This window comes from Eleutherodactylus coqui, chromosome 3, assembly GCF_035609145.1.
Source record: "Eleutherodactylus coqui strain aEleCoq1 chromosome 3, aEleCoq1.hap1, whole genome shotgun sequence".
NCBI classification, from domain to species: Eukaryota; Metazoa; Chordata; class Amphibia; order Anura; family Eleutherodactylidae; genus Eleutherodactylus; species Eleutherodactylus coqui.
This window is the reverse complement of record NC_089839.1, coordinates 115,324,439-115,337,095: the sequence shown is the minus strand read 5'-3', so window position 1 is coordinate 115,337,095 and position 12,657 is coordinate 115,324,439. Positions and strand designations below refer to the sequence as shown.

The 12,657-nt window shown below is 46.4% G+C and overlaps 1 protein-coding gene across 1 annotated transcript in view; it reads left to right on the top strand.

The window, feature by feature from the left end:
• Window positions 1-12,657, top strand: part of BUB1 (BUB1 mitotic checkpoint serine/threonine kinase) — an 85,627-nt gene that overhangs the window by 19,724 nt on the left and 53,246 nt on the right. The window contains exon 7 of the mRNA XM_066595985.1: window positions 4,021-4,091. Within this exon, the coding sequence (XP_066452082.1) occupies window positions 4,021-4,091 (71 nt within the window). The remainder of the gene's footprint in view (window positions 1-4,020; window positions 4,092-12,657) is intronic.

Sequence of the window (12,657 nt, the reverse complement as noted above, 5' to 3'; positions counted from 1 at the left end):
ATAAATCGTAACTCCTTTATTTATCAATCGACGTAGCTTGAATGTGCAGGTGCCTGATACTGTGGCCACCATGTGTGGTCCGCCGCGCAGCTGGTCCTGACACCAACCGTCACTTTGAATGCCCATGTGTCGCCACCGCGTGGCTGCCAGGTTGTCACCGCATGTCCGGTACTTAAATGGTTTTCCGGCCAGTGCTGCCTCCAGCGGCACTTTGAAATTGCCACTCTCCATGAGCACTATGCATTACCGTATGGCCGCTTCCTGGCTTTGCCGCCCCTATGCGGCTGCCTTGTGTTACAAAGACCGTCACTTTGAACCTGCTGATGCACAACCTGTTTTACCACCGGACGCCGTTTTTTCATAATGCTGCCGCAGTGTGGTTCCGGCGTAGCCTGTGTTTATGTGGGCCGTAGGCCGGCACGCTTATGTGCTGGCATGGTTGTATTGCCGCAGCCACGTGCCTTTTGTGGGTAGCGTTTTGTGCTGTCAATGGCGGTGACTGGCAGGCGGCCTTTGTGTGGCAGAGGGACCAGTGACGGACAATGCTTCGTGGGAGGTGGTGCTAATTAAGCCCCAGTATTGGGTCAAAGCTATGGACATCTGTGCAGCTTGTCCCCTCCAACTGCGAAATGCTATGGCCCCTACTCCTAGGTGCCATAGTCTCGCCTCCTCCCTGCCCAATCCAACCTCGGCATGATTCTGCGCTTGCTGATACCTGTGGTACCCTCCATACCGGAAAGATTACTCGCACAGTGATTCTCTGGACTCATCGCTTCTCATGTCTGCTCTGGACCGTGTTGAGCCATGCCTGTCGGTAGCTCCCCTGTTGCCCCTCCTGCAGTTCCCCGCAGCCAGCTGTACTGCAGTGTCTGAGTCCAGGTTGACACACGGACAGGGGCTGGCCAGAGCCATATACTATGTGCGCTCCCGCTGCAGTACAAGATTACATCCAGCAGAGAATATCTCGTTTTACGAACAGTATTGTTCAAACTGTTGTCAGCATCACCCTGTACTTGCTGAGACCTATGGTACTTTCCATGTGGAAAGAGTACTGCACACAAGAAGCCTGCGGACACGTTGTTCCCCATCTCCACTCTAGAGCGGGGAAACCTTACCTAATTGGTAGCTCCCCTATGGTGGCCCGCCTGCTGTTTTTCTTGCAGGCAGCCTTAGCATGATCTCCAATTTCAGGAGAGCCGCAGGCTGGGGCCATGAAGAGCCGCATAATATGTGCACTTTCTCTACAATACGAGATGTCCAGTCAGAGGATATCTCGTTTTACGCACAGTCTGGTTCTGTTTACGTATAGTTGGAGTCCGGAGTCTTGGGTGGACGCGCCTCTTCAGATCGGTGCGTCGGCAGAGTGTTTGCTGGGAGCCTCAGCAACTACGCCAAGACATACATGGGCTCTGTCCCTGGGGTTGTCATCTCTGGCCGCAAATGCCATTTTTCAAGCAGACAAAGCGTTTAAATCAGAGGGATTTAGTGGCACGCTATGATCATCCTGTGCTGTGCCCTCCTGCATTATTGCTTGCAGGAGACCATGAAGCAGTATATACTTGTACTGCCTTCAATTCTTAGCGTTCATCTCTCCCTACTCCAGGAACCAGCAAGACTCCAGTTCCGGTAATGGCATGAGATCTTGGTATAGGGCAAACCCTTGTTGACTACTCTATAGGTCGGCATTCCCAGGCTGGACGACTTAGGAAACCCATAGCCTTCAAGATTGATGTTGTGAACATCATCACAGGGCTGACGGGGAGTCAGCTGGATATATGACTTTTTCAAGGCAGTTGAACTGGGGAACTGAGGACCTCTCCCTGCAAAGTTCCCAGCAATGGTCAACAGGAGGATTCTAACCGGACGCTGTTGTGGAATGCTACGAGTCGTCTCTCCTTTGGCGTCTGCAATTGATTCGATTCCTTCTTCATGGAGGAATGGTGAAGGCGGTGTTAATAGTCTATTTTTGGGGGGGCTGCCATCCCACTAGGACGAAACCTAGAAGGCCGCCAGTTCTCTGAAGTTATTCAACGCTGATGATGCCACAGCTCTTTTTTGGGCACTTGTTTGTATTGAAGGTGTTACAGCCAAAAAAATGTTTTCACGTACAGCTCACATTGGCTAACCATCTCCTTCCGAGCAGGAGGCTCTATAAGGTGGATGTTTCGTTGGTCATTTTGTCATCCGAAGCTGGTCGTTATCGACCTCTTGCATATTCCTTGCTACCGGTGGTGTCGGAACTCACTTCTATGAGGATTTCGGTTGGCAATTTTCTTGGTGGCTGCTCGTCCCAAGGAACGCTTCGGTCACAAGTGGGCTCTGTCTGACTTAACAAGATTACCCCACTCAAGTGGCATTCTTCGGTCGGCCTGGCTTTCTGCTGGTTCTCCTGACAACCCAAGTCATGTCCTTGTTTCCAAGGTGAACTCCTCGCAGTGCCTCTGCTCCGTGGCAGTACAGGGTTACCAGGCCAGGGATATCATGTATGGCAGAAGCTATACCAAGGCCTAAATGTAATAAAAAGCTATCAAAAGTACATCAAAACTACAGGTCGCTATGCAAAAAATGAGCCCTCATAATCTGATTGATTTGAAAAGTTATGGGAGTCAAAAAAAATGATGATAGAAAAAAAAAGTACTTTCTATCATACAACATTTAAAAAAAAAAAAAACTCTGTAAATATTAGGAAAATACCTAAATACTCCATTACTCCAACTCCCACAAGATTCCACTTACAGTCGTAGCCTTTGATATCGAAAAGGCATTCGGTAGCCTGTCCTGCCAGGTATATATGGGTCTTTTAGAAGTGCCTTGTAAACCCTACACTTGTCCCCAACAGAGCTTAAACTTCCATCCCGTTTCAACCACCAAGTGAATATTCCACGAGGAACTAGACGGGGCTGCCCCCTCTCCCTGGCAATTAAACACCTTGCAATCTAATTAGGTCTCATCTGGGTATTTCTGGCCTAATTACTCTTGGTAGCAGGAACTATATAATTTAGTTGACATTCTTCTTACACTCGCCAAACCCCTCCCCTTTCTTCTTATCGTGGTTTTAGATTTTTTTTTGCTGCAATTTCAAGTTTGGTTGTTAATATGGACAAGACTGAAGCCCTTTTGCACAATATCCCTTCCTGCAGAAGCTTATCAAACTTAATTTTCGATTTCAGGCCCATTCCTATTATACAGAGTTCTTAAAAAAAGAGTAGATTTGGAGATTTCAGTACAAACTAACTACAGAAGACAGGTACACAATCCACACATAACTAAAAAGAGGAAAGTTCAAAGTTTGACATGCCAGTACTGCAGCGGCAAGTGGTTAACACAGTAGCTCTCCTCCCTTTATCAGGTTAGTAGGTCTATGGCAGGACAAGAACATTGACTTCCAAACAATCAATCATTCTAAACCAGATCTACAGTTGTAGTCTTGGCATGCTATGATTAAGAACTCTGGTTCGAAACAAATAAGCTGTTTAGACGGAGATGGCTTTAACTCTAATTGACGTTGTAAAACTGGGTAAATATTCACTCTGGTTCGATGTGCTGGATTCTTAGCAGGATCAAACCTACTGCAGTCATACTGCCATCCATAGGCCCCGAACTTCTTGCTAACTTACCAAATGCATGTCCATTGTAAGAAGAAAGTGGATAGATGGCAAAAGGACTGCAGGATCACACAATGCAGTGGCTACTTATAATTTATCAAGCAGTCACATACGTCATGCTTGCTGAAGCCACTGATTGGCTGCAGCAATCACATGTCTGCTTGTAGCCAATGACTGGGGGTAGTGGGGGCATTGGTGGATCTGTGCTAGATCAGAGGGGAATAGGTGGGATAAGTATTGTCCCTTTAAGACCATTTGCAGTGTTGAAAAAAAAATGGTTGACGACATTGACATTTACTCGAAGGCTGTACTTTTTTTTTTTTTTTTGACTCCCTCATTGACCTTGTGTACACTAATATAATTTGCCAATTTTTTAAATCTTTTTATCACATGTGAATTTTTCTGCACCATTTAGAACTCTGCAGGAATTCAGAATCCAGTTGTGAAGGAGTCCGAAGTGGTCATTCGTAGAGACGAGTCTAGTGTGTAAGTGCTTTATTCAACGTTGACATTTCTCAACACAAGCCTCTTAAGAGTTCAATAATATTCAGAAGATAAATCCTTAGAAATACTGTGACCTACTTTCCAGAAATGCCACTTCTTGTACAGAAGCTCATATACAGTTGAGTGAAAAGCAAGATTTACCCTAGTTCCAGCTGTAAATTATTTGATGCCATTGTTAAAGGGAACCTGTATGTGCTATGTGTATTCTTGCTCTGCATATCTTAAACCCAGTTTGCACTTGGCAGTGGGAAATGGAGCATGACTCAGGAAGTTTTGGCTTTTCAGGCATTATCTCGTCAATGAGTGAACTAATGTATTGCTGGTAGTACAGTATTTTTTTAAGTGGTACATGTAGAAGAAATTGATTTATAATAGGGGTTAAAATATGTGTAAATTATTGTCTAGAAGAACATTCCTTGACCCTTTCTCGATTAGCCTTAACACTTTGTGCACGAGAGTCAAGGAAAGATGCTTGTTTCATAGGATGCTTCAGTGACATGCTGGTATGAACCGTTTTCTAAATAGTGGCTGTCTGGTCACTGAAGATAGTAATGTATTCTTATATTATTAATGGGCCTATTTTGCACACATTTTAGATTTCTGTGATAGATCAGGAAAAATCGAGGAGGGGTGTGGGGGGTGTGGGGGACCTCTATGTACACTAAAAGATAGGATGAATACAAATAATGGATAAACTTTGTTATGCCAAATTAAATCTAGATGATTTTTGACTCTTCAAGGTAGCCCCCTCTAGCTGATATAACCGCTTTATACAATCGAAGCATTCTTTCTACAGTTGCATTCAGATATACAGAAATTTCTTCCAAACATTGTTGCAGAAGTTCCCACAAATATGCTGCACTTGTAGGTTACTTTGTTTTCATACTTCTGTCCACTTAACTCCATTAAGCTCATTTGGCATGAAGTCTGGAGAATGTGTAGACTATTCTATTCTTGTCATCTTAAGTAGTTCTGACATAATCTAGAAGTATGTTTTGGATCACTGTCTTGCTGTAATATGAACCCCTGACCAACTAGGCGTACACTAAAGGGTTTTGCATGGCATATTGCAATGCTGTGGTAGCCTTTTTATCTATTGTGTCAGTCACCCTGTGCAAGTTGCCAACTCTGGATCCAGCAGAAGAGCCCCAGACCAACACGTTTCCTCCTCCATGGTTGACAATTCGTGTCACACACTCAGTAACCATCCTTTGACTTATTTGACAACGTACAAAACCCTGCATGATGTATCAAATTTTGATTCATCAGACCATAAGACATTCTTCCACTCTTCAAAAGTCCACTGGAGGTGCTGCTTGGCCCAGATACGTCGCTTTGTTTTGCAGTTTCAGCAGGGGCTTTCCTATGGATCTGTCAGACCTGCAGATAAAAATCTTCTCTTCACAGCTGGAAAGGAAACGTGTTTATTTCTTTTGTTGCATTAAGCTGTGCTTTACCATTTTGTCTTGTGAAGCGCTGATCAAGCAAACTGTTGACTCTTAAAAACTTATCATCTGATTTTGTAGTGGCATTTGGTCTGTCAAACTTCTTGTCTGTTTTTTTTTTTTTTTCCAGTCTCCAAGTGCCTTTCGATAGTATAGGGAACTGTACAGACTGCCACCTTCGCTTTCTTGGCAATTTCTATGTAGCACAGACCTACACTTCTAAGGCCTCATGTCCACAGGGAAAATCGGGCCCGCCGCGGATTTTATATGTAGAATCCGGAGCGGCTCCCTCCTGCCCCGCGGACATGATGCCTAAAAATAAGAATAAACTCTCCTGCTCCGGACGATGCGTGTCTCCCTGCTTCGCGGCCGGATCTTCTTTCTTTGGCCCGGAGGATGTGCTCGACACGCCGGCAGCGTGCCGCACGCATGCGCCGGGCACATCCGCTGGTCCGAAGAAAGAACTGCGGATTTAAAGCCCGTGGACATGAGGCCTAAGGGTTATAATTGTCAGTCTGTCATCTTTGGTTAATTGCCTTTTTCTTGCCATTATGATGGCAATGTGCTCTGTTCTGAACAGTTAATTGTCCAAATCCTGCCCTAGAGGGTGTTGTAATGCAGTCTGCTGCGACATTGGTTATGTAGAATTGAAGGGTTTGAAAGTAATCCACAAAAGTTGAGACACCTGTAGGAATAGTTTGCATCCCATGTCAAACCATAACATACTTTCTGTGCTGCAGAGCAGCTATCCTTGATATGTTCCCTGGAAAAAAAAGTCCTTTTGTTAAAATCAATTATTCAGACTTTCTCTGAATAGAGTTAAAGGAGATGTCCCGCGCCGAAACGGGTTTTTTTTTTTTTAACCCCCCCCCCCCGTTCGGCGCGAGACAACCCCGATGCAGGGGTTAAAAAAACCACCCGCACAGCGCTTACCTGAATCCCGGCGGTCCGGTGACTTCAATACTTACCGCTGAAGATGGCCGCCGGGATCTTCTACCTTCGTGGACCGCAGCTCTTCTGTGCGGTCCACTGCCGATTCCAGCCTCCTGATTGGCTGGAATCGGCACGTGACGGGGCGGAGCTACACGGAGCCCCTCTCTGGCACGAGCGGCTCCATAGAAGAAAGCTGAAGACCCGGACTGCGCAAGCGCGGCTAATTTGGCCATCGGAGGCCAAAAATTAGTCGGCTCCATGGAGACGAGGACGCTAGCAACGGAGCAGGTAAGTATAAAACTTTTTATAACTTCTGTATGGCTCATAATTAATGCACAATGTACATTACAAAGTGCATTATTATGGCCATACAGAAGTGTATAGACCCACTTGCTGCCTCGGGACATCTCCTTTAAGACCGTGGGTATAGCTTATGCCACTAGAATGCAACACTAAGCAAAAAGATCTTAACTCCTCCTACTAGCTATACCTCTCCTGCAGACATCAAGCCACTCAGTTTTAGCTTAGTGTCTGTAGGAGGCAGACATCTTCAATCAGCGGTCTTCAGGACCACATGAATGGGGGCAACATGGGGCAGGCAGGACTCTCCCTGTTCCCCACAAGGAGGGCAGATGGCACGTTGTCTGTGCTCCTTCAAGAAGTAAAGGAGACACATCCACTCTGCTTGATGGTGACCCGCCAGCCATAGGGTTCCCCATCCTGGAGCACTCCCATCCTCTCCATGGACGGCAAGTAGATGGGGATTCACTGCTGGATATGAGGAAGCATTCCGCAGCATCCTTACACCTATTTACTAACCCTTAGAGTAGGTAAGTAAATAGGTGAGTATCTCTCCTCTTTCTGCCCTGCCCCTGTAACAGGAGCCCCCTCCTTTGCCCCAGCACTCACAATGCATTTTTTTTTTTTGTTTATGCGGCTTTGCGTTTGCCGGCCACACTGCAGTGATTGGTGTTTGCCGCCACGTGGCTTGTGTATTTTGCCGCCATGCGGTATGGTGCCAGTGTGTGTATATTGCCACCACGCTGCATTTTTCGCTGTCGATGGCCGCCACAAGACTTTTGTTTGTCGCTTGCCAAAACGACAGGCGGACCACTTGCTTGCTCCAGCCGTCCTGCTTTTGTGTCAGCTGCTGCACGGACTATGTTATCGTGCCGCTGCACAAGTAGACCCCGATGTGGCCCGTGAGGCTGTTACTTCCCGCGTGTAGGGTACTATGTGGCTAGTGCTGTGGCTACGAGGCAGCCAATGCCAGGCACTGATCTATAGGAGGTAACTCTTAATTGAGGCCTAGACTATGGAGGACTACTGTCCATTCCCTGCACAGCCAGTCTCTCCCCCTCACCCCTAAATACTATTGGCCCCTAATTCCTAGCCAACATAGGCCTGCTCCACCTTGCCCTATCAACTTCAGCATGAATCTGGGATTGCTGAGACCTGTGGTACCTCCTATATTGAAAAGAGTACTGTGCACAGGAATTCTCTGGACACATCACTCCTCATATCCGATTTGGACAAGGTGAGCCTTGCCTAACGGCTAGCCCCTCTGTTGTTGCCCCTCCTGCAGTTCCCTGCAGGCAGCCTTAGTGCAGTGTCCAAGTCCAGGATGACACATGGCAGGGGCCGACCAGAGCCACATACTATGTGCGTTCTCGCTGCAATATGAGATTTACATCCAGAAATAAAGCTGAGAATATTTTGTCTTATGAACAATCTTATGCAAACTATTTGTTAACAACAATAATCTGGGCTTGCTGAGACCTGTAGTACCTTCCATATTAGAAAGAGTACTATGCACAGGAATTCTGCGGACACATCACTCCTCATATGCGCTCCGGGATGGGTGAGCCTTGCCTAACTGCCTATGATTGCACACCTGCAGTTTCCTTGCAGGCAGCCTTGGCGCCATCCCCTATTACATGATGAGACGCAGGCTGGGGCCATCCAGAGCCGTATACTATGTGCGCTCTCGCCACAATATGAGATTTGCATCCAGTCGGAGAATATATAGTCTTATGAACAGTCTTGTTCCAACTATTGGTGAGTATAGTGGTAAGTATACCCGCCTGTCACGTAGGAGACTGGGGTTCAGTTCTCCAACAGGGAGCCAGGTGGCCGTAGATATGTCTACTGGCTCTCCTCCACCGCTCAGTATGGGCGCGATCTCTCTTGCAGGTGGTCCCGGAACCAAAATCGCATATAGTGCAGTCTTGACGTTTCAAGTCGTGTTTAAGCTGATGTGGTTCACTCATGACTTATTGAGCACCACGTCAACAGCCATCCTAAGCTAAACATGCTGTCTCTCATCAGATGGCAGCCGCCAGCCATTTGGAGGCCTGGCGGGATTCAGTACGGGTGACTGGCTGGGAATCCCAGGGGCCACTGACTTTTCAGAAACTTTCTGAATGGATAATAACTGTTCAGACGGGAATTATCAGAATCCCCTGGTGAACCTGATTTGCCTAGACAGCAGGCCATAAAACTTCAAGTATTGCTGATAGACAGATTGTTGCCATAAGGCATACTCTGTAAATTCTTAACAGCCTGCTAATACACTCCTAGAGCGTTCTCCGAGGATCCTTCCTCCGCAGGTACAATGCGTTGAGCTCTGGTCCAACAGTGGAGCCTGTACGACAAATGCTTTGCTAAAAACCAAAGTGTTGAGATGTCATGCATCCTTTTTTTCAGTCAGCACATTAAAAACCAGTGGTCGTCCCCGCCAGCAGGGCCATCCTCTAGTATCACGTTTGGCGAATCATAATACTCTCTATGGCTGACACTCCTTCCTTCAGAAAGGTGTGACAGGCCAATGGCGTCAGCAGAGCATTTGTTGGATTAACTAAGCAATTGCGCAGAAAAAAAGTTCTTTTCCATTCCTTCTCGGGAAGAATCGAATAGGGGCATTTAGAAACTAAGCTTCCCAGATATGGCAGACTCTTAACTTGGACATCAGAGGCATCCATAGGCAGTCCCTGGGGTTAAAATCCCAGGATGCAAATGCTGTTTTCAAGGAATCCTTAATGGGGCTTCCTCTTGATTTTGGTTCAGGTCCTCTATAACTAGTATGGATGAGAGCCACTGGTGTTAAGAGTTTTTCCTTTACCACATATCTGATCCAGTCTTCGGACTACACCTCAGATAGCTCTGTCCTGGATACAAATCGCTTAAATCAGACTAATCGAGAAGCAAGCTATGATCCTCCTGCAATATTGCTTGCAGGGGACTGTGGAACATTATACACTTGTATTGCTCTCAATTCTTAGCGTTGTCCCTCCCTACTCCTGATGTTTCTCCCTCGCCCATTCTCACTATTGGTGTACATTCTCTCGCACAAGTCTGTGAACTATATATGTTCATAGACTCAAATAAATTAGTGGCTGTAGCCCTCATGCATTCATCTGGGATGATTCCTCCTAACCCTTCAACAGCAGTACTGTCAATTACAACAATCCGTCTGGGACGGGCTGAAGAATCTCTCAGCACAAGTCCATTAGATCCGAAAAGGGGACTGTCAATCAGTTTGGCTTTTCAATCCATCCTCCTGTCCCTGTATCTTTTAGCACCAGCGGACAGGGTTATCTTTTCGATTTAAAACTAACATTACAACTGACGTAGTGTACAGGGACGCGCAGCATCAAGGTCCTGAAGCATGCTTCAACGATCTTGACTTGGGCTGAAGATCCGTTCCAGTGTTTTGAAGTACCTCACATACTAGGGGTAGACAGCTGGATATACGACTTCTTCAAAGACAGTCGACCCGGGGAAATAAGAACCTCTCCCCGCAATCCTTTAAGAAATGGTCAACATGGGACACCAACCAAACATGCTTGTGGAATGCAACGGGTCCTTCTTGGCGTCTGGAATCAATTACCACCCATCTTCAAGGCGGGACTGTGAAAACTATGTTAAAGCCTGGGAATCTATGGAACCTGTTCAAGCAGGTCGAAAGATTAAAAAGCCCTTGTCTTTTAAAAAAGAAAAAAAAAGCCTTGTGTTTGTGGAACGCAACGGATCCTTCTTACAGACCGGTTATGGAGCAAGCCTTCAGCTCTCTGAAGGATCAACTCAATTGCCGGCTGGCCTCAGGACCAGCTGGTCCTCTTGTCTAGTGAATCGCTCATGCTATGCCACCACATCACTGTTCTGTCCTTTCTGGAAACTTATTCATACTGAACGTATTGCAGATAAATTTTTCTTGAGCCCTAAAGTGATGTCCCAGCTCACGGGGAGCATGGCATTTTTCTGAGTTTCTATTTCCACCTCCCTTCAGAGCTAGCAGCTCTATCGGACGAACCTATCTTTGGCCAGTTTTTCATTAGGATAAGTGGCTTGACTTAATTACACGTGGTATCAGGATCTACATCAATAAATACCTCAGTTTACCCTTCTATCCATAGCCACTCATCCCAAGGAATGCATCTGTCACAAGCGGGCTTTGTATGAACTTGCAGACTTGCCTCTCTCAAATGGCATTATTCAGCCGCCCTAGCTCTCTGCTTGTAATCCTGATAACCCAAGCAGGGTCCTTGGTTTTCCGGGGCTGACTCCGATCCACGGTAGTACAGGCTTCCCGTGCCAAGAACATCATATCTTCAGGCCGTGTTACTGCACGTTAATTGGGTAGTGGGTGCCTCATCGGGAGCTGTGTTGGATGGGACTGTTACATGGACTCCTTTTTATCCTCCTCCTCTAAATATACTGGATGTATAGGCATCCATTAGCGCTAGTCGCAGTTAACGAGATGATAACTTTTCTTTACCACATGCATCGTCTTATATTTTCCCACCCCCGAGGGACTGTTCTGGAAATTCCCAAGGTCTTGCTGTGTTCCCCAATGATACTGACGAGAAAACAAGATTTTTGTACTTACCGCAAAATCTCTTTCTCATCCTGTTTATTGGGGAGGGGGGGAGAAACGGCATTCTCCCATTCTGTTGTTAGGACTATAACCTATACTCCTCTTGGTTAGTGTCCTTGGTCCAGTCACACATGGTTGTGGCATGAGTTACAGTTCTTGAGCATTGTTATTTATTAACTATTATAGTATGCTACTTGGCTGTTCCGACTGCTTGAATACAAACGGAGTGGCCTGGTGCCTGCAGGAGGGGTATAGCTAGGAGGAGGAGTTAATCCTTTTCTGCTTAGTGTCGCCACCTAGTGGCAGAAGTTATACCCAAGGTCTTGCTGTGTCCCCCAATGAACAGGACGAGAAAGTGATTTTTATTCATTTATTTATTTTTTGTAAGTCCAAAAATTCTGTTGTTGCATTTCAGGTTAAAATGTCATAATTTTATGGTTTGTAACTTAAAGGGGTTGTCCCGCGAAAGCAAGTGGGGTTATACACTTCTGTATGGCCATATTAATGCACTTTGTAATGTACATCGTGCATTAATTATGAGCCATACAGAAGTTATTCACTTACCTGTTCCGTTGCTAGCGTCCCCGTCTCCATGGTGCCGTCTAATTTCAGCGTCTAATCGCCCGATTAGACGCGCTTGCGCAGTCCGATCTTCTCCCTGCTGAATGGGGCCGCTCGTGCCGGAGAGTTGGTCCTCGTAGCTCCACCCCGTCACGTGTGCCGATTCCAGCCAATCAGGAGGCTGGAATCGGCAATGGAACGCACAGAGCCCACGGTGCACCATGGGAGAAGACCTGCGGTCCACCGTGGGTGAAGATCCCGGCGGCCATCTTAGCATGGTAAGGAAGAAGTCGCCACAGCGCGGGGATTCGGGTAAGTACTATCCGTTTTTTGTTTTTTTTTAACACATGCATCGGGTTTGTCTCGCGCCGAACGGGGGGGCCTATTGAAGAAAAAAAAAAAAAACAGTTTCGGCGTGGGACAACCCCTTTAATTGTGCACCTTTTGAACAATTTGACGTTGTTTGCTGGACTTGAAGTATGTCAAAAATAACTGCAAAAATTGAGGTGTTCTGAAACTTTTTCCTGGTAGTATAGATATTGTCCTTGGATACTTTTTAAGGCTCCTCCAGCTGTTCTTTTGTTTCCTGCTTAGACTGTCCAACTAATGGGTCCAGTCCAAGGGCACACATGCTCAATAGTGCAGTATCGCCCTCTAGATCCTTATGCATATGGGCAGCAGAGTGATTCTTGCGCTGGTGAAGGTCAGACAATTTAAAGTCAACGTCCTTAAA